The following is a 23,183-nucleotide window of genomic DNA, read 5'->3' as shown; positions in this document are numbered from 1 at the left end:
TTGCGAATTTCGAATTGCGATAAGACAAAACTCACTTTTAATCTTTCTAGTTGTTTACCAATTGCCGCCCAGAAAAGGATATTGTATTTTTTTCGAAAATCAAATAGGTATTAGACTAAACCTAATGGACTAACTTATAGAATTTAAGATCGATAGTAAATGGGACTATCAATAACTTGGTGTTTCATACGAGTATGGTATTTAAAAAATATAAAACATATATATCGGAATTTTCATTTTTAAAAATGTGCCATCAGAAAACACGTGTCCTGACAGATGATCCTTCCCGTCCCGCTCATCCCATGGGCGCCCCTGATTATCATATACTTCGTAAACAAACAAAATAAATTTAGTTCCTTAGAGGAATAAAACATATAAAATGTGTTCCAAAGAAAGAGTTCTAGAAATAAAAAAGAAACAAACCCAACCAACCATAACAAATTAATAAAAATGACTAGTTCCTTTCTTCACACGTAAAAACGAACGAAGTACGCATAACAAACGCATCTCTAAAATTGTTTGATTATTTATAGTATACCTTATAACAAACGCATCTCTAAAATTGTTTGATTATTTATAGTATATCTTAACACTTAAACGTATTACCACATAAAAAGTGTAAAGAATATACATTATTTACCTAACAAATAATCAACTCATACATTAACATTATTCTTTTCAAAGTACACAAGTTACATCGTTGATAATATATACCTAACAAATAAGCAACTTATACGTTGTAAACTCAAGATATATTTCCCGCTTCTCTTGTTTCACTCATTCCATTTCCACAATCACAGGGACGCAGCTTAAGAGGGGCCGGGGTAGTGGCGGATCCAGGGTCGGATTCCACTGGGTTCCTTTTGGTAGTTTTTCACTAATTTCATTATTTTTTCCCAAATCATACAAGGTTTACACTAATTTTTTCCATTTTCTTCGAATCGAATGGGTTCCTAGGAACCCATGAAACCATGCTAAATCTGCTCCTGGGCCGGGGGAGGGGGGCCCTACCCCCCGAACTTTTTGCTCAGTAGTCTTATATATGTAGTTTTCCTATAGAATTTTTTGCGTATATACGTTTTCGACCCCCCGGTTCTATAATTTTTTTTTTTTGATATATACATTTTCGACCCCCTGTCTTCATTATCAAGTTTCGCCACTACACAATCATATCTTTCTTCGAAATACCATTCCATTTCCATAATCACATCTTTCCTACCATTTAATAATTTTTGTTTTCAAATCTTTATTACTAAAACCATCCTTAGTGGTCCACACCAAGGGTAGGTACGGGTGCAAACGAACCACTCGAGCTCGGCTCGAAACAAGCAAAGCTTAAACAAACTCGAGTCCAAACCTAAAAATAAGCTCATTTTGTAAACGAGTCCAAGCTTCGATTATTGAGCTCTTATCGGCTCGCAAGTCTAAACGAGTCTGTTGTTTATATAATTTTTAATTAATATACTAAATATATTTTTAAATAATAATGATTATTTTTTATGAAGTTAGGAAAAGATAACTAAATTATATATATATATATAATAAAAATTATTATTAATATAAATTATTTAATAAATAATAAACTAGTTTTGGAAACAAAACTCGAATCGAGCCCAGCTCAAGCTTTTAGATATTAAACGAACTCGAGCTCGGGCTCGACTCATTTGCACCCCAAACTCCCAAAGCAACAACGTGACGTGACTTTTGCAGGTTTCCGACCCGGATGGGGCGTGGAGGGGAAGACATGGTTACACATGAAGGAGTGGTCCGACATGATTCCGAGCTTTCTAACTATTTACGATTTCTTTTATTTAACTCGTGTAATAAACGATTATTTTATCGTACTTATATCATTACTATACTAAACTAAATTCCTTGGACAATATTAGCTGAGAGTTGGGCAACGTTCATGTCGCAAAATCAACCACTGGTCTGAGTCACTCCCTGTGACACTGTACTATGTTGGATGACTACTTTTATTGGACGACCCTTTTTCTTTTATTCCCCCTTTAGCAATGGCCACCACACTCTTCTTTTCACACACCCCCACTTTCTTCACCCACACCACTATTCTCCTCAAACAATTTATCTGTCGGTGCCTTTGTCCCATTTCTCCCCAATTTCTCTTCTGCATTCAACCTGTTTGCTGAAATTCCCCAACCAACTTTCCCTTTTATCATTGCTCCATATGCTTGTTTCTTGAAGCTCTGAGGTAAGCTTTTGTGGGTTTTGGCTTGTTTTCTTTTCTTTTCTTTTTCACTCATGGGTTTGCAAGATTATCAACAACTTTTGAGCAAACTCATACATTTGTTTGTTGGTGTGTATTTTGAAAGTTTTGGCATTTGGGTTGCTACTAAAGATGGTGATTAAGTGTTGCTGAAATGTTCTTGTGTTGGGAATAAGGTAGTGATGAGCTCGGTACTACCGAAAATCGTCTAAATTCGCAAAAACTGGGTACCGGTACCCAGTGGCGAAGCTTGACGTTTTCGACCCGTTCGTATATACCAAAAAGTTTCTGTAGAACCGGGCGGTCGAAAACGTATATACCCAAAAATTTCTATACGAAAACTACATATATAACACTACTGAGCGAAAAGTTCGGGGGTCTGGCGCCCCTCCCGGCCCCTTCAAAGCGGCACCAATGCCGGTACCGAAAATTCTCGGTATGTTACTGGTATTTAAGGGTAAAGTTTGGTAAAACACAGGTACCATACTGAACCGAAAATACCAGTACTGAAAACATAAATAATTAATTCGATACTGGTATCCGGTAGCAAGTACTCATCCCTGTTAAGAAGATACTGAATAATGTTTTTGTTTTGTGTTACTTTAATGATTTTTTTTTTATTTGATATTGAAAATGAAATGAGGGAGTCTTGAGTCCCTACCACCTTAAAAGAAAAAAAAGAGCCTTTGGATCTAGAGCCTTGAGGGTTACTCATACTATGTTATTATGAGTGTTTCAATGTCTTCTACACAAGATCCAAAATTTTGGCCAAATTTGGAGATTTTTGTGCATTTCTAGCTTTCTTCTATGAGTTCTTTCATGTGTGCTTTGTTTTTTTTTTTTTTTTTTTTTTATAAAAGATTAAATGTTTTTTAATTTGCAATACAAATGTAATACAGATTTCAATCTAGTCTTGGAATGTGGAACAAAGATTAACCTTTAAATGGTAAATAATAATATAAGAGGTGTGGACTGCAGAGGTGAAAATTGAAATCAAGTGATGTTACGTTGAAAAAAATGACATGTTTTGTATATAAATAAATAAATGCATATGAATGCAGTGGGGACAAACATGAGAATTCTTTAAACACATATTCTTTTTCTTTACATTCTTTATATATTTCTTGTTATTTTTTTCAACTTTAAGTTAGAATCCCACTTTTCCTTTTGCAAATTACCAGTGTTTCCTGGTAAAAATGCAGCCTTCTCTTAACCAGAGTAATTCTTTCAAAAATCCTTACTTTGTTTTCCTTTTCTTTCTTTATTTATTTATTTTTTTTTTGGCTGCAGTTTGTGTTTATTTGATTTGTGTGGGATTGTTGTGACCAGAGCAGCAAATTATGGACCAAAAAACATGGCTTTGGAAGAAAAGATATGCCCAGAAGTCGATCGACGCAAACAGTGAATCCGAAAATGAGGCAGAGGTATTCTAGTAGCTCATTTACTTCATTTTAATGTAATAATAATGTTACCTGTTCTTGCTTTAAATATTACAGAGTATCAATTTATTCTTTACATGACCAAGTTGACCGAATTAATCAAATTAAAAAAAAAAATAATTCAGTGCCACTCCTAAAGAAATTCAATTCACTGAGAGAGTTTAGAGGAGTGGTAGAGCACGGTTCGCCTGTTCACAGGGGGCCAGGGAAGCCGGTGTAGTAAAAAGATAAACTTTAACTTTTATACAAAATTGTAAATTAGAAAATCGTACGAGTGTAGGTGATATGTGGATAGGTGGTCCATGATTTTGGAGCGCGTGGTGGTGGTGGCGGTAAATGGGTGGAAGAGGGAGGTATGATAACGGGTTGGTGGTTGGGTGGGGCAGATAGATAGAGGCATGGGGCCTGGAAGATGATGAGTAAGTGTGTCCCTCTTTTGGGAAGGAAATATTATACCTATTTTGCAGTTAAAAGTAAATGTATACCAACCCTTTTTATTGTTGGTTGTAAGTTATTCTGTACATTTGATTAAAAATATTTTGTAAATTATTAAATCTTAACAAAGATAACGTATTGTAGTTTGCAAGTATGAGTGTTTCTAGATTATTTATGAAAATGTAAATGCAAAAAGAACGGTCATACTTGCCATAATATCATCGGAACCAACGTATCTTGGAACAAATAATGTGTGCGTAAGCGTGTATGTGTGTGTGGTCAGGGCCCACCCTCCCCAGACCCTACCAATAGGTCTGCTATGAGTGAGATTTTACTGGGTACGTTTGTTTGTTTGTTTGTTTGTGTGTGTATTGTATTTAAAATTGAAGTACGGTGGTACAAACATGTCGATCATAGTTTAACTACCAATTAATATACTAAACATGTTTTTATTTATGCAACAGAGGCTTCAGTACGATAAAGAAGCAGCTTTAGAGAGGACTGTGAAAAACCTCCATGAAAAGGTAGCTTCGCTTCTCTGTGAATGCAACGCCAAAGATAATCTCATAGCGGAACACGCAAAAACCGCACAAGAAGCCGTTGCAGGTGACCGTTAATCCTCTTAATTCAACGTTCTAAACATCATCTCTCGGTTCTAAACATCTTATTGTTCGTGTATTGTTTAAGATCGCGAGAAGGCTGTAGCCGAAATGGCCATGCAAAACCAAGAGCTAGAAGCAGCAGTGTTGCAGAAAGCAGAGGCTAACGAGAGATTAGTTCACTTAAACACCGCGTTAAAAGATTGTCGGCAGCAGTTAAGTTGTTTAAAAGATGAACAAGATCAAAAGGTGAGTGAAGCGGTGGATGAACTCAAACGGGCACATAAGAGTTTAGAAGAAAGGTTCGTAGAAGCGAGTAAAAAGCTAGCGAATTTGACGGTTGAAAACGCGCAACTTGCTAACGCTCTTTTAATGAAAGAAGAACTGATAGAAGATGTAAGTCATCAAATGTCGCAAGCGACAGTCGGATTCAACGAGTTAATTTCGAGATTAGATTCTGCCGAAAAGGAAAACGATATTTTGAAATATGAATATCGTGTTCTTGAACGAGAACTCGAGATAAGAACTCGGTGTGCTGACGTGGCGAACAGGCAGAACCAAGAAAGTTTGAAACGAGCGGTGAAGTTAGATGCCGAGTGTCAGAAACTTCGGTTGTTGGTGAAGAAACAAATCACGGGGTCTAACGATAAACGGACGATATTCATGATAAATCGGTTATGTGAAGTGGAAGAAGAAAACAAGATTTTAAAAGAAAAAATGCATAAAAAAGAAGACGAAATGCGTCTTTTGGAAGCGGAATTTGCTCAAATTGTCAAATGTGACGAAAGCCATGCTAACGGCACAAGTCCTCGAACGACGGTCGTCGATTCCGATATGAGTTTGATGGATGATTTTGTGGAGATGGAGAGATTAGCAATTGTTTCTTCCGACGCAAGTAATCTTGATTCCGTAGGCAAGGAATTAGTTCCCGTTACCGACATCATCAATCCATCCCATGAAGGCCGTGATTGGTTACAAACCGTTCTAAACACGATTTTCGACCAAACCCGTGTTTCAAAAAGAAGTATCGATGAAATATTGGAGGAAATTAAAACAGGTTTGCAATGTCAGTACGGTGCGGATCATGTTAGTGGTTATATTACTTGGAAATCTCCTGAGAGTGAAACGAGCCTCAAAACGGAACTCGAAGACGTGAAAAAGTCAAAGTCAATGATTGAGGAGCAATTGGAGAACCAGAAGTTGGTCAATGAGGAACTTGATCATAAACTTTCAGTTGCTACGGTTCAAATAAATGAAGCGAATCAGAATATTTCGGCTCTTAAAGTGGAATTAGAAGATAGAAGTCATTGTTGTGAAGAACTAGAAGCAACATGTCTTGATCTACAACTCCAACTAGCAAGGTACATTCTTTTAGCTTGCTAATTCTAAATTAGTGAAAAAAAAAAGAAAAAAAAAATAAGAAATCTTGTAAACATTTTAAGAAATTTTGTAAAATTTTGAAAATTTGTAAAATTGTAATCTGGTATAATTTTCTGAAGATGTAATGTGATGTGCAGTGTGACTGATAAAGATGTGGCAAATGTAGATGTTGAGCAAGAGGCAAAGCCGGTCCAAACTGTAAGCAACTTTTATCGTTTTTCGAAAAAGAGAAACCTAGAGGTGGCAAAATGGGCGTGTTGACCGAAAGCTCTTTTTGTTCAATTTAGTATACTACGGATTGGTCCCTGTGGTTTTCCAAAATTTGGATTTGGTCCCTAGCTTTCTAAAAGTACATGGATGGTTACAGTGGTTTGCACTTTGTAACACATTTAATCCCCAACTTTTGCCAAAAGTACATGGATGGTCCCTGTGGTTTGCACTCTGTAACGCATTTGGTCCCTAAGTTGGACCTACTAAAACCTTTAGATTTGTTCGTCCTTGTACTTTTAAAAAGCTAGGGACTAAATCCAAAATTTTGGTAAACCACAAGGACTATCTGTGTACTTTACTCATGTATATAATTAATGAACTAAATTGTGAAATAAACTATATCATGACAATAAATATCTGTTTTTTGAAATGTATGCTTAAAAAATACAGTATAGGCAGCTAGCAATCCAATTCAGCCATTACTTTTATATCTTTATTTATTTATTTTACCCATTTGACCGGCTACAAATAATATCAAGAGATTTAAAATTATAAAAACTTTTGCAGGGATGGGAAATAACAGCAGCTTCTGCAAAATTGGCGGAGTGTCAAGAGACCATATTCAGCATCGGCCGCCAGTTGAAAGCACTAACACCACCACCACCACCAGAGTCAACAGAGTCGACCACTAGTAAGAAGTCAAGTCAACGTGCATCCTTACGTGACCGTATAGTGGCCGAGGACGGTGTTGACATGGACGACCTGCTAAACTCCCCCAAGACCAAGGAGATCATAACCGCCACAGAGACAAAAGTACCGTCATTACCTGTTGTTCGTGTCGGCAGCTGCAAGTCACGTGTTGGACCCGGGGCTTTGGCTATTGTACCTGCTAAGAAGCGGGGGAAAGGTGCCGAGCTGCTGAGGAAGCTTCTGTTTAGAAAGAAAAAAGGAAGCAACAAGAAGGTGCTAACTATTGGTGCATAAAAGATGTGATGGTTTTGTGAATGGTGTTTGCTTGTTTGTTTAGTGAGCCCAATGACTTGTGTTTGTGAGCTTGGTTATATTTAGTAGTATTTAATAAAGAAGTTCAGAAGGAAGTACAGGGGTTGAAGCGATTTGAGGGTAGTGGTAACTAACCAAGAAAATGCCCCGCTTGCGGTATGCGCATATAATGTATATGTGTGTGGGCGCTCGGCATATAATGTATATATATGTGGGCGCTCGGGGGGCAAAAGTGAAAGTGCACTAATTTTAACGTTATTTAACTAATTTCGTGAAAATAACGTTAAAAGAGGGGGATGGTTAATCATGCATCATGTAGTGGCGTTGATAGCCGAAAGATAAGGGGGTACATGCACTAACTGGCAGTTGTCTCAATTGCTGAGTGTTATGTGCCTTATGTCCAAGGCTTGATGCAAAACTACTATCGAGCCGGGGGTCTCACTGGAAGTAGCCTCTCTATTCTTACGGGGTACAGGTAAGGCTATCTACATCTTATAAGAAATTGATCAACCATACTCTGTCTATTAAAATAAGACATATAAATACAAGGACAGAAAGCTAATTCTAAGGAATACATTTAATTAAAAATATATGCAAAGCTATAATGTGGGAGACAATCACTCAAACGATTTTGACTGATTAATGTGATGGACTTGATTTTCTCTTTGATCATCTTGAGTTAGTCATTTTCCTTAATATGCTCCCACAAGATGGGCGACCGTAGGATAAGTCCAATCTTGGTTAACAGTGGATGAGTGTGGTATTTAAGAAAGAGAAGAAGTTGATGAAGTTGAAGATGTAAATGGAGATGAAGTAGATGAAGCAAAAGAAGATATATTTTGTGGTTTTTTTTATAGGGTGAATGAAACAAAAGATGGAAGATTAAAGGTGGAGTTCATCCGAAGAATGATGGTTGCGGCATTGATAGGATTATAGGTTTTGCAAAACCTAACTGATCTTGACGGAGAAGTTATGTTTGAAGATGTAACCATGTGTAATGGTGATGTAGGTCGAAGTTTTTTTTTTAATTTTTTTTAATATTTTTTTTTTTTTAGAAACAGATGGATGGAAAATTGATTGTAGGTGACAGAGTATGGTGGAGTTTGTGGAGAACAGATGGTTATGGCGACAGCGAGAGTGAAGATAGTGTTATGTATTCTATTCTGATTGTTATGGTCGTGTGTGGTGGAGAGGAGTAATATTGTGATTGTAAAAGATATTACTTGAATACAGAAAAAAGAAAGGAGATTTTGTGTGACCTTTGGTAAAAAAATTGAAATGTATGAAAGAAGAGAATGGTTGGGATATTGAAGTGGGAATGGAGGAGAAATCATTGCTAATAGTAGAATTGTTTAGGAGTGTTGGCCAAAGAAATGATGGTTGCAGGATCAAGAGCTTCTCGGTGGAGATAAATGCTCTGATACCATATAAGAAATTGATCAATCATACTTTGTCTATTACAATAAGACATATAAATACAAGGAGAGAAAGATAATTCTAATGAATACATTTAATTAAAAATATATGCAAGGCTATAATGTGGGAGACAATCACTCAAACGATTTTGACTGATTAATGTGATGGACTTGATTTTCTCTTTGATCATCTTGAGTTAGTCATTTTCCTTAATACATCTTACCCTCCTCAGACCTTACCTTAGCTTTGCTATTGGTGAGATTTACTGAGTATGATGATGATGGTAACTAACCAAGAGCCGTGGCGGACCTACCCCCATGCTTAGAGGGGGGTGGGGGGATGGCCTTGTAAAAAAAAGTGTATTATTTAGCAAAAATCCTGATTGCATCTTTTAAAAATACGGTTAAACCCTCCTATCATCCCCAGAAAGAGTGCCAAAAAGTTTGATCAAATGTGCACACACCCATGCTTGAAGCTTGTTCTATGCAAACTTAAATGGCCTTCATATCAAATTTATAGAATAAAAGGCCATTTATAAGAAACAAAACTGGTTTATTACATCTTGATATACCATATATTCTACACAGCTTATATTTATATATTTTAAATTTGTCTCGGTAAACCTTATATTGTGTGTATCTTGTTTATATTTTATCAATGATTAAAATATTCATGATGGTTGTAAAAATTGTTATGACTATTCACTAGGGCTGTAAATGAGTCGAGCCGAGCCGAATCAAGATGGGTTAAGGCTTAGCTCGTTTAAAAATTGGGTCCAGCCGAGCCGGCTCATTTTTCTTAACGAGCTAGAAAAGTTAGGCTCGGGATTGGCTCATCAAAAGCTCGAGCTAGCTCGTGGCTCATCGAGTTGGCTCGTTTGTTTAAAAAAAGTTTATATTTTTGTATTTTTTATGCATAATGATATACATAAAACCAAAAAACAAAAAAGAACATTATTTAGGCTAATAGAAGAGTAGTTTTGGATAAACTATAAAAATGAACAAAAAAGATTCTATGTTACTTTAATCTATTTTTTTTTCAAATCAATGTTACTAATTAAAACTATAGCTTAATGATCTATTTCTTTCAATAAAAATATATTAGAATACACACACATATATTTTGTGATTTAATTTAAATGAGCCAAACAAAACAAACCGAACCTACCTTGGCTTAGGCTCGGCTCGTTATTACAAACCAAGCTGATTCAAGTTGGCTCGTTTGAAAACCGAGTTGACATCTAACCAGAATTTTTTTTGAACACTTTTTAGCGAACTTCGAGTAAGCCTTAAGATACGAACTTTTATCTGAACCAATGTTTTCATTATATTTGTATAATAGTGTAGTTGTACAAATATTTGTCTTAGTCACATTTGTTCTCCCATTTTTCCTTCTCTCTAATCATATACCATTTAGATTTTGTTATTGATTGTCTATGCACCTTTGCCAATTCATTACTAATGATTTGTTATCGTCCATCTGATAATTCAAGGCTTTGTGCTGTATTTTCCTTGCTTTTGCCTTATTGGCTGGGAGGAATCCCGACTGCAGGTACATGATGATGGGAGCTGTCCAAGATGGTGACCCCATTTCTATGACATTCACCTGCCGCAAAGGAACAAAAGGATTCTTGAGTACCTCTATGCGTATGTCCTCTGCCAGGTGCTGGAAACTAGTTGAAGCCAACTTGCTGAGAGGGTCCGCTGGTTTGTTCTCATTGTGGTTAACAGAAGCATGGTTACCGACTCGGAATAGTCTAACCCCTTTTCTAATCACTATTGCTCTTGATTTGATGTTTGTTCCACCAAACATCATGGAGACGTGAAATTGATTTTGATGATTTTAGAGTGTGTTTCTGGATTCTAGTTCAAAATCTAGTAGATTTGATGTGTTCGAACGAATTTCGGCAGAAAGTTTGAAGAAATTTGGGTGATTTTGATTCAGATCTGTGAATTTTGTATCTGATTACTGGGTTTTTGGAGTGTTCAAAATGACTTTTTTTTTGTGCCAAATAGTCCTTTACCTTAGGCATTTTTTTGCTATTTTCATCCAAACCACTAACTTAGTTTACTTTTTCTGTTAAGTTGAATGATATTTAGATTAAACTGGCAAATATAAAACCTCATGGATGATTTTGGCAATTTACTTAAATTCTTTTTAATTTCTTCATTTTAATTAATTTTGTAACATATATATAAAACAAAATATACATGCAGTTCTTATAAAAAAAATTAATAGTTTTGTCATATCATTTTTATAAATTTTCATCCAACCACTAACTCAGTTATTTTTTCTATTAATGTGAAGGATCTTTTAAATTTTATAAAGTAAGACAAAAAATTAATTTCCAATTTTTTTTTTATATACATCAGTTTTATAAAAATAAAATCTAGTTCAACCTCTAAATTTTATAAAACTAAAATGCTAGTGATCTTATAGAAAAAGGTCAAATAAACAAATCTTATCATATGTACCGAGTTTGTAATTCATCTTCTACTCTTTTAAATTCACTCCTAACAAAAGCAGAAGCCACCCGTTATCAAACAGGGTATCGTTACCAAAACTTAAAATTACCCACCAAATAGTAAGTATAATGTGATGAACCAAAAGTTTCTTTACTCAAACCACTCGTAATAAATATTAGTTAGTTACCCTCATAATCTTAATTAGATAAATATTTTATTTCTGCCAACATATTTCTTAGGTACTCAAAACATTTAAAAATATGTAACGTTTTACAATTTTTTTTCCATCTCCACATTTGATTAAATACTAAAAGTTGTAATCGATTGTTATGTGCGGCACATCATTGATATTTATTTTATATATCGTTTTCTCTTTATAAAACTGATCTATATAGAAAAACTCGATATAATTTCTGTCTTATTTTATAAAATCTAAAACATCCTTCATCTTAACAGGAAAAAATAAACTGAGTTAGTGGTTTGGATGAAAATTTATAAATATTTGTGAAAAAATTATTAATTTTTTTTTTATAAAAACTACATGTATATTCTGTTTTATACATATGTGACAAAATTAATTAAATAAAACAAATTAAAAATAGTTTGAGTAAATTGCCAAAATCGTACCCGAGGTTTTATATTTGCCAGTTTCATCCAAATATCCTTCAACTTAACATAAAAAGTAAACTACGTTAGTGGTTTGGATGAAAATGACAAAAAATGTCAAAGATGAAGGGCTGTTTGGCACAAAAGACTCATTTTGAATGAAACTGACAAACAGGCCTAAACCTCAGGGATGATTTTGGTAATTTACTCTTTTAGTTATGTGAATTTTATATTTAAGGACCACTTAATTTCAACTATTGATCTTGCAAATCAAGAACTAAACTTGTCTCCTACACTTAGATATGATTTGTGTAGTTGGTACCATAACTTGTTTGAAACGTGATACTAAACTTGGGGTTGTTTTATTGATTGATGATTAACTTTAACTCATTATGTGAAAGAATATGAGTTATGAAATTTCATCATTTATTTGCATTCCTAGCCTTTTCTTTTATTCTTCTTCTTTTTTTTTATATTATTATTAACTTTCTTTAAAGTTGTAAGTAGTCTATAGAGTTGAAAAACTGAATTGTTCTGTAACAACTCGCACCTTCGTGCGTTGTTACTACTCGTTACACTCGTTACGCCTAGCACCAGAGATTCGGATCATAATGTAACTATATCAGATACACCGCTATATCGAAGTCTAATCGAATAATTACGCATATTCTATCGCTATTACAAGCTATTTTTCATAAATAATAACACTCACGATGATGTTGAGTGAGGGCTTAATCTACCCTCCTCGATAGCCGTGAGGTGTCAAAACGTAAACAATTAATGCTAAAAAGGACTTTCGGGTGAGTACCATGCCTCCAGCCATCGTGACGATGATGGAAATACGAGCAAGTAGTGCCCCGATAATCCTTGTGGCACATCACATCGAAGAACGCACTCGAAGGCACGCGTAACTCGATCATCGCATCGAATCTTGATTATATAGATACGTATATACGACCCTTTTGTGATTAATTATAATAAATAAATAAATAATTGTTGGATCTGAGTTTCTTTTTGATTGTATTTTGTGTTTGAAGTTAAGATGAAAATGGATGAGTTGTGCAGCGGAATTAAAATGAAAACAAACTTTGCATACAATCAAACGAGAGTAATACTTTAATCAAACATCTTTTACACAATGAACCGAATGATTGAATTTAATTTCAAAAACGATTACAAAGATAGATGTATGAATGCAAACTCCCCCTCAGCCCGAGCTCAGTAGTTTGTTCGTGCAAAGAAGACGAATGATGTAAAAGAGCTAATAGAACAGTACAAAGTACTGAACTATTTATAGGCACTTGCAAACTACTGAGCATCTTTGCTGACGTCACCATGAAAGTGACATCTAACCTCCTAACAAATTCTAATCTCTGATCTATACAGACACTGTTTGTGTTAACTACTGCTAATACATTCTATTACAAAACAGACTTTAGAACAGCTGCTGCAACCTTCTACTGCTGTGAACCCAACAGCACTTGTCCGGATCAGCAGTGCTTGACTCAAGGCAGTAGATTGAATCAGCAGGACTTTAGTCTTCCATCAGATCTTTAGTTGAGCAGCAGTTATGAGTCAGTAGTTTGGTAAGATCAACAGATAGGAGGTCATCAGTAGTTGTAATCACTTTCAAGGGGAGAGATTTGTGTATCAACATCTGCTTATTCATAATCCACTGTTCTGATCCAGTTTTGGCTTTAATTATCTGTTCCTCTGATAGGGTTCAATCCCAACAATAATAATATAAATATATGAAAATGTGGCCCAAACTATCGCAACGCACCAAAAACGAGGATCGAAAGGCCTCCGTACGGATGGGCCAGCCGAACGGCTGGGCCGGCCAATCGGACAGGCCAGCCGAACGGCTGGGCCGACCGATCAGACAGGCCAGCCGGACGGCTGGGCCGGCCGATCGAACGGGCCGTTCGATCCAGACCAACCTACCCTTCTTTCCTCCCTCCTTGCCTATAAATACCCCTCATTCACCTCCAACACACTTGTTATCACTGTTGCTGCTCGACCAGACGTTCCAACCCCTTTATCTCTCGATTTCTCGCGATTCTTGTAAGTTTTCAACTCAAATCTTGTACTTCCTTTATCTATATGCATTCCTTCACCTTTCTATCTTTCAATTTTCAACTTTTAACCGAGAAATCAACAGATTTGAGGTGTTCTAGGGTGATATCATCATGGAGTTCTCATGAACTTCAAGTGTTGGCCTCATTCCACCAAGAACAACTCAGATCTAAGAGATTTCCATAAGAATAAACAAGGTTTTCACATCAGATCTACACATAATCACGAATAAAAGGATTGAAGGATGATTTTCCAACTTTCTTTCAACTCTTTTACTCTCAAAGTATTCAAAAACGGTGGAATCGGAGCTTATACCGACCTTCTACTCAATTTTAGTGTCGTGTTGGCCAAAGATCTGATTCCTAACGATAAAAAACCAATTTTGGGTTAAACAAGGGAAAACCGCCAAGAATGGCAAGTTCTGATGGAACGTGGTGATTCCCGGCCGGTAGAACAAGTCGGTTTTGATGGAATTTCAATTGTTTAACATGTCACAACAAATGTCTCGACCAAAACCACAAAAAACATGCAAAAATTGTCGAAAACAGCTGGACGGGCCAGCCGATCGAACAACCCAACCGATCGGACAGGCTGGCCGATCGGGCGGCCCAACCGATCGGACAGGCTAACTGATCGGACAGGCTGGCCTATCGGACAGCCCAACCGATCGGGCTGCGCATCCGATCGAACAGCCTATTCGATCGGATAACCCATCCGAACGGGCCAACCTTAAATCTGATTTTCGTTCAATTCCATGAATTCCGATATCATTTAACGCGCTATCCAATACTCATAAAAATCAGTCTGAAATCAGGGTATCCTCAGGCATTATCCCGCCAATCCAACCAAATACGCACTGTGAGTATACTTGACCCCTTTTTAACGAATTTTGGGTGTAACATACGTTCCCTGTAAATCGAACTTATCAAACGAATGATTCAATTGGTCAATTTATCACTTGCGAATAACTGTTTGCATAGATATACGTGATGCTAGTTGCATGTATGCTAGGACTTATACTCGTGACGTCCCACCACGACTAGTATAGTACTATTGCGCCCGACGGGCTGAGCAGTGGTAGCAGAGTTTTCATGTTCAAGTTCTTCTTTTAACGTTCTTAACAAGCCTTCTTTTAAAACAACATTTCCAGCAAGAATTTCTTGAATAGTTTCAGCTCCTAACTGGCTTTGTGTCCTTCTTTTGTAGATGGCATTACCAGCTGGAGCAGTGGATCTCCTGATTTGCAGCTTTAATGGTCCTTTTGATACTGTTGTTTCAGGGTAGTCAGGTTTTTGAGGAATTTTTGGATCTTTCTTCCTTAATTCCTCCAACCTTTTGTAGGTTGATCTGACCAAATCTTCTTTCCATCTAGCAACTTGTCTTTTGGTGCCAAATTCAACAACAACCAATTCTTCTTTCATTCTTTTTAGTTCCAACTGCTTTTCAGGTACATTCTTTTTGAACTTTGCCCAATCAGGAGGAGTGTGAGTGACTTTCCTTTTTATCATAACTTGAATTCTGGCTGATTTAGCTTCAAGCTCTGGAACAGTCCATTCTTTGTACATGTGTCTCTCTCCTTTGTATTTCTTGTAGAACATAATGCTTTCAATGTAGTCTTTCTTCAGAGTTTCAGTTGCTCTTTCTGAAATTTGTTGACTGACATTTTTAGCAAAACGTTCTAGGGAACTGACTTGTGTGAGCAGATATTGGTAGTATCTTGATACTTCTTTGTCAGATTTCCCTTGTGTGTTTCTTTTCGAGATATCCTCTGCTTGCTTGGCCTTTATCTTCAAATATTCTTCAATGTTTTTGGGCCAGGGATATCCTTTGATTGAAGGCAAACTCCTTTTGGCAGGGTCATCCTCAGTATAGAAGGATTTTATCTCTTCTCTGACAACTTCTAGTTCAAGAAGGAATTGAACACCTGCAGGAGGTAAGGGTTTGAGCATTGGAACAGAAGAAAGTGGAACTGGTTTTGGTATATTGACAAGAGCTAAAGGTTTTGAAGATGTTTGGGATGGTGCAGTGACATCATCTTTAGGAATTAGCCTTCTCCTCTTTATTTGAGGAGGGACTGATGATGTTTAGGACGGAAAGGTGGTTGTAGTAGCAGTGGATTGTGATAGACTAACAGTTGTTGAAACAACTGGTGTTCCAACCACTGTTGTCTTTACAGCAGAAGTTATAACAACTGCTGTCTTCTGCCTTTTGACAGGAGGTGATTGTGATTTTGGTGGTGATGGAGGTAAAGCATTGGATGTAGTGTGTGTTGAAGTGGGAACAGATGTTGAAACTACTGAAGTACCAACAGCAGCTGATACAACAGGAGTTACAACAGCTGTTTTAGGTGGTGGTTTTTTAGTAGACTTTGAACGTCTGACCGGAATGGATTTGGGTAGCCTTTCTTTTCTAGTAGGCTTCTTCTTTTCATCAATGAGATTTTCATCGTCTCTTGACCCTGAAGTACCCTGATCCGGATAATCTACCCTGGCTTTCTTTTTGGCCTCTCTATCCCTTTTTACACATGCAAGTGCTTCTGCAAGTGCATTTGTAGTCACATCAATTTTCTTACTCCCATCTGGCAAAGGAATCTGTTTGGTCATATTGGAATTTTCTGGTGCGAGGTAGAGACCATCTGTTATTCCTTTCCTTCTCCATTCCTGAATTTTCTCCCCCTTTTTGGCATTATCTTCGGGGAGTTGATCAATGAAGAATACCGGTGGAGGAGCAGTGCCAGTGGAGTGCAAGGTCTGAGTTTTGAAAGCCTTTAGATCAGCCTGAGTGTCTTTGTACCTAGACTCCATAGCATTTTTTAATTGTTGAACATGTTTTTCATGTTGCTGATCTGCTATTTGTGCTTGATGATGGAGAAAAGGTTGAAATAGATTCCAGAGCTCATTTGTAGCAGGTGCCTGTTGTAGAGCAGGTGCTTGAGGTGGAACAGCAGTGGATTGTACCTTTTGTACTTGTAACAACTGTTGTAGCATTTCTTTGAGTTCTGCAACAGAGTTATCAAGTTTTTCAACACGAGCCGTCAATTTCTGGTACTTTAAACCATCACCCAATTTAATGGGATCATCTGATTTCCCACTAACAGTGGTTTTATCAGTGGTAGAAGTAGGGAGTTTACTCCAAACCTGAACCACTGATGCCCCTTTTTCTTGGTACTGGGGTCTTCTTCCTTCAACACTTGAGAACCTTTTGATGTTGCCAGTAGGATAAATAAATCCACTGGTGGTTGACAGAGGTGCTATAAAAGGAATTGCCTCCAAGGAAGTCTTATTGATGTAACCACTGTCCAACTGTAAACCTGTAGGTTCAACAGTTGTAGTGGCTGCTTCACTTGGATTACCACAAAGAGTTACTTGTAACTCAATGGGTGTAACCTCCTCAGGTTGTGTTGGTGGGTTAGCAAAGAATGATACAGCAGGCTCAGTCATTTGTGGAGGTATATTCTCATTGACAGGTGATTGAGAAGGACCGAGTAATGCCTGGTTCAAATCAATTGCATCCAACAGTAATTGTGTTTTTGGTGGAATTGAGGATGTGATGGTAGGTGTAGGAAGCGGATTTGCTCCGGGCATTGAGCTGTGGATGATGGAAACGAGTGTATCCAGAGCATCATAATGTGGTGGTCCTTTGTGTACAACCTGTTCTTTTTGTGAAGAAGCAGGAGGAGTTATGGTTATGGGTTGAGATATTTGTACCAACTGCTGTGAGGAAGAAGCAACAGTGGTTTCTTGTGACATTTGTGTTGTCACAGGCATTAACTCTGGTATCTCATCCTCCAGAGTTGCCATTTTGATTGGTTTGGGGGGTTTTTGATTTTTCTTTTTGTAAAGCTTTTTGGGTTTTGTAGGTGTGGGTTTCAAAACAGTTGGTCTGCTGCTTTGATCACCTAGAGCAGTAGGCTCAGCAGCAGATACCTGAGGAGCAGTGGTTGCTGCTAAATTCTGCTCAGGTACCCCTGCTTGTGTTTTGCAAGGTGCTAACATTCGTGAAAAAGTTTCAGATGTTAGGCAGTTTATTGCAGTTATTTCACCTTGGTTTATTAAAGCTAAATCATCCTTACTGAATTTCTTTTAAAAATAATAGCTTAAAAACCTTGGGAATAGTAAGAATGATTTGCTTTCAACATTATTAACCAAATCTTTAAAGATTTCCCGAGAATAATTATAATTTTCTTCTTGAAGAATTGCATATCCCAGATTTTGAATCTTTATAGGGATCTCATTAAAAGAAGTGGTTTTGTTTGAAACACGTAGGAGGAGGGTATGAAATAAAAATCGTGGTGCAGGAGGAAAATAACCTTTTTCTAAGGTTAGTTTCTTCATCATTGTGGCTTCATACCCTCTTTCAATGAAATCAATGTGCAACTCGTTTTTAGTGAAGGAAGTTTTACCTGCCTGGTCATCGAGTTGAAAGACTTCGGAGATGGATTGTGGTGTAATGTGGACAGCTTTACCCTTTATGGAAGATTGGATTGCAGTTGCAATGTCTCCTTGTTTTTCAAGGGTTGCATTCTTCCAAAATTCCCTTTGGGTTGCCAAGTAGATGGGTGCGTCGGCGGTGAGCAAAGTTTTGTACTTTGATTTTGCCATGATGGTGATAATGGAATCGAAAACATCTGTGGTTCCTGGTTTTGTGAGAAGACCCAGGAGATTGTGAGATTTTTTGAATGGAATTTCAGTGGTAGTTGCCTTTTGAGAGGCTGTTTTCGATGATTTTGATATGGGTTTTGCAGAGAGCTTCGATTTTGTCATTTTGAAACGAAACGATCGAAGAAATTTGTGAGGAATGAGAAGAAAACTGCTTTGAGAAGAGAATTTTTAAGAATTCAATTCGACAGTAAAACCCTGTTTTGATGGTGAGTGGGGATGTTATAGGAAAGAGAATGAATGCTGACGTGGCAGCCGTTACAAAAGGTCTGACTGCTATGTACTGCCCACGTGACAACCACTGGTGAAAATGAAGGACAGTACTTTTGGTGAAAGCAACTGATGAAAGCAGTGGAAAAGGGGGCAGTGGATGATTTTCACTATCAGTGGATAGCATATCAGTGGATAAGACATTGCTTTTGAACAACAGTGGTTATCAAGGAATGAGAGAACAGAGGTTGCCTTTCAGCAGTGGGCAGACTTTTTGAAGTAGAGCAGACTTTTGAACAATCAGTGGTTATGGCAGACTTTTAAGGATTTTAATGAAATTTTCATTTTTAAGCTATTTTTAATGATGGATTTTTGATTTTCTGAAAACATTTTGTTGCTTTTATTCATAGAAAAACAAGATGTTGCTTGTTATTCCATGTTTAGCATCCCAATCCTAGAGACCAAGCTTTCAAAAGTGGCTGTATCAAGTGCTTTTGTGAGCACATCTGCCAGCTGGTCTTTAGTTGGGACATGATGCAGAGAAATCAAACCTTTTTCATAGCAATCCCTCACAAAGTGATGTCTGATGTCGACGTGCTTTGTGGTAGAATGGGAAACTAGATTTTTGATGATATTTTCTGCTGCCTGGCTGTCCAACATGAGTGGTGTCTTTAAGGCAGTAATACCAAAATCCAGTAACTGATTTTGAAGCCACAGGAGTTGGGCTGTACAGCTTGCAGCAGCAATGTATTCAGCCTCAGCAGTGGATGTTGAAACTGCTGCTTGCTTTTTGCTTTGCCAGGATACTAAACAATCACCTAGAAACTGGCACCCTCCTGAAGTGGACTTCCTTGTGGTTTGACATCCAGCAAAGTCACTGTCTGAAAAACCTGAAAGCTTGATATTCCCATTAGCTGGATACCAGATACCAAGTGTGGGAGCACCTTTTATGTATCTGAGAATCCTTTTTACAGCAACGAGATTTGATTTTCTGGGAGCTGATTGACTTTTTGCACAGACACATGTTGCAAACATGATGTCTGGTCTAGATGCAGTTAGGTACAATAAAGACCCAATCATGCTTCTATAGAGTGTTTGGTCAATCAGCTCATCCTTTTCATCAGACATGACCAGCTTATTTGTGGCCATGGGTGTGCTGCATGGTTTACAATCATTCATATCAAATTTGGTTAAAAGTTCTTTAGCATATTTGCTTTGATGAATGAAAGTTCCCTTTTGTAATTGCTGTACTTGGAGACCAAGAAAGCATTGCAGCTCACCCATTGCACTCATTTCAAACTCAGCTGTCATGAGTTCTCTAAACTCTTCACACATTTTGGTACATGCGCTTCCAAAAATAATGTCATCCACATAAATTTGGACAATCATTAAATCTTTCCCTCTCTATTTAAGAAACAGTGTTTTATCAATGGTACCTCTTTTGAAACCATTTGAGAGTAGAAAGTTGGAAAGAGTTTCATACCAGGCTCTAGGTGCTTGTTTCAGGCCATACAAGGCTTTGTTTAGCCTGTAGACATGATCAGGATAAAATGGATCCTCAAAGCCTGGAGGTTGACATACATATACCTCTTCTTGCAATGTACCATAGAGGAAAGCACTTTTGATATCCATCTGAAACACCTTCATGTTGTGGTTGACAGCAAAGGCCAGGAACAGTCTGATAGCTTCCAATCTTGCAACAGGGGTGAATGTTTCATCATAATCAATCCCCTCTTCCTGTCTGTAACCTTGAACCACAAGCCTGGCTTTGTTCTTGACAACAATGCCCCTTTCATCTGTTTTGTTCTTGAAGACCCACTTTGTGCCAATGGGGCTGACCTCTTTTGGCAGTGGTACAAGCTCCCATACTTGTTGTCTCTTAAACTGTTGGAGCTCCTCTTGCATGGCTTCTACCCAGCTGTTGTCTTTTAGTGCCTCTTGGTACTTGACTGGCTGATGGAGTGATAGAAAACCAGCAAAAAGACAAATGTTTTGGGTTTGGCTTCTTGTGAGCACCCCTTCATTGATGTTGCCAATGATTTGATCAGGTGGATGAGATCTCAAGAAGATTAAATCTCCTTGGTATGGTATGATGGCATTTGTTGGTGAAGGCTGCAAATGTGTATCATCTGAGCTAACCACTGCTGGTGACTTTGATGACCCAGCAGTGGCTTCAAAAGGTGGTGGAATGGGTGGTAATGGAGTGGACCACTGCTGACTTTTATCCACTGTTTGAGGACTTTTGTCAGCAGTAGTTGAGGATGTGGAAGCAGTGGTAGATGGGCTATTTTGATCAACAACTGTTGAGGTAGCAGTGGTTGAGCTTTGACAGTTGTTTTGAACAACTGATGCTTTCCCTTTTGTGGCAGACCTTTGAGGGATGATGACTTCATACCTATAGTCTGGTGTTGTATCCTCTGATGGACCTACACTGTTAGTCTTGACAGCAGTATTTTCAAAAGTGAATTTTTCAAGATCAAACAGTTCAGCAGGATTTGCTGGGATTTTCATTGATGAAAGTTCATTGAACTTTACATCCAAAGTCTCCTCCACTACCTTGGTCCGTGCATTGAACACTTTGTAGGCCTTGGCAGTGGTTGAGTATCCCAGAAAATAACCACAATCAATTTGGCTGCAAATTTTGAAATGGAATCTTTTAAGTTCAAAATAAAGCATGGGCAGCCAAACACCTTGAAGTATGAGATCAGTGGTTTGATTTTATACAGAATTTCATAGGCAGTCTTTTTGTGCCTGGGGTTTATTAAAACTATGTTCTGGACATAGCAAGCAGTGTTTACTGCCTCTGCCCAGAAAGTTAATGGCAAACCTGAATCTGCAAGCATGGTTCTGGCAGCCTCAATCAAAGTTCTGTTCTTTCTTTCAACAACCCCATTTTGCTCTGGTGTTCTAGGGATGCTGTACTGCCTAACAATCCCTTTCTTCACACAGAAGGCATCCAACTCCCTATTTTTAAATTCTGTGCCATTGTCACTCCTAAAGCTTTTCACTGGAAGGTCAAATTTCTTTTCAACCTGTGTCACAAAGTCTTGCAAAATGCCCGCAGTTTCATCTTTAGAGTGCAAAAAGAAAGTCCATGTAAACCTAGAAAAGTCATCAACTATAACCAAACAATATCTTTTCTTTTTAAGGCTCATGACTTGAACTGGGCCAAACAAATCCATGTGTAGCATTTGCAAACACTGGGTTGTTTTGGACTCTTCAATGGACTTGTGGGAACTTTTATGTTGTTTTCCTTTTAAACAGGAAATGCAATGTTCAGGACATGAAAACAATTTTTGTGGTAGGCCTCTCACCAAACCATTTTTTGAAATTTCTGTGATTGTCTTAAGATTTGTGTGCCCCAGTCTTTTGTGCCAAAGTTCTGTCTCTTTGTTAGAGGCAGCTGAGAACAGACAGGCATCAGCTCTGGGACACTCTTTTGACATGTCAACAACATAAACATTGCCACTTCTTTGAGCAACAAGTTTAGTTTGACCATTTTTGATTATTGCTTCAATCTTTTTGACCATTTCTGGTCCAACAATCCTACAACAATCTTTTGTGAAGAATGACCCAAACCCTTTGTCACTCATTTGGGATACACTCAGAAGGTTGAATTTTAGATTGTCTATTAGATTGACATTTTCAAATTTTACATTGCCAGATTGCACTGTTCCAGACCCCAAAACCTTTCCTTTACTATTATTTCCAAAGGATATATCACCCCCACCATGGATTTTAAAGTCTTTGAGGAGGGCTGTTGTGACAACTCGAATTTCCAAGATTTCTATTTCACATTTATTGCACGTTCAGTGTTTGTGTAGTTAATTATTTCCACAATTTGTTGCTATGGAATTGTATACGTTTTGATACAATGGAGTGTATTGTGTGATTGTGCATGGTTATGTGTTAATTGTGATAAATTGTTAAATGAATAAACTTGGTGGTGAAACTGTGAAATTGTTGTGAGATGGTGTATTTGTGTAAAAGTTAATACTTGAGGATGTAGAGAGCAATTAGTGAAATCCTAGTGATACTTAACCCTAATCCCTTTTTCACTAATCATTTCACAAAAATCCAAGCACGTACTTTCACTTCTTTGGTTTTCTCTGGCAATCATCGCATCATCATTGGCAAGCTATTCATCACTTTCGATTCCACATTTTCTCTAGAATCAACACAAGGTAAATGTTTATTGATTGCTTGATTATTATCAATTCTTGATTCTGGTGATTCTTAGTAAAACCCTAGTTTTTCATATGATACTCTCTGTGATTATTGATTTGATTCTGATTATGATGATAACGATATTGAATAGTCATTCAATCGATAGCTTGGTGATTAAGAATACAAGATTGATTTGATAATTGGATTGATGCTAGACTGACACAATGTAATTAGGGTTTTTGATCGTATGAATGAAATTGTACTGATGCCTTGATTCTGTGCAAAGATTGGAA

At 37.4% G+C, this 23,183-nt stretch overlaps 1 protein-coding gene across 6 annotated transcripts; it reads left to right on the top strand.

The window, feature by feature from the left end:
- Positions 1-1,982: 1,982 nt before the first annotated feature.
- On the top strand, positions 1,983-7,387 carry LOC110929220 (filament-like plant protein 4). 6 transcript variants are annotated; one of them, XM_022172354.2, is made up of 7 exons: positions 1,983-2,212; positions 2,334-2,403; positions 3,557-3,651; positions 4,566-4,707; positions 4,789-6,061; positions 6,218-6,278; positions 6,858-7,387. In XM_022172354.2, the coding sequence occupies exons 3-7, from the start codon at positions 3,568-3,570 to the stop codon at positions 7,272-7,274; spliced, it is 1,977 nt and encodes a 658-aa protein (XP_022028046.1). In that variant the 5' UTR covers positions 1,983-2,212; positions 2,334-2,403; positions 3,557-3,567; the 3' UTR covers positions 7,275-7,387. The 6 variants fall into 6 exon arrangements, with proteins under 6 accessions (XP_022028046.1, XP_022028047.1, XP_022028043.1 ...); XM_022172355.2 differs by lacking the exon at positions 2,334-2,403 and having other exon boundaries at positions 3,562-3,651; XM_022172351.2 differs by lacking the exon at positions 2,334-2,403.
- Positions 7,388-23,183: the final 15,796 nt, after the last annotated feature.

The sequence above is a fragment of the Helianthus annuus genome, chromosome 3 (genome assembly GCF_002127325.2).
Source record: "Helianthus annuus cultivar XRQ/B chromosome 3, HanXRQr2.0-SUNRISE, whole genome shotgun sequence".
In the NCBI taxonomy this organism is placed as follows: Eukaryota; Viridiplantae; Streptophyta; class Magnoliopsida; order Asterales; family Asteraceae; genus Helianthus; species Helianthus annuus.
The sequence above is the reverse complement of the archived record's forward strand: the minus strand, read 5'-3'. Positions and strand labels throughout refer to the sequence as shown.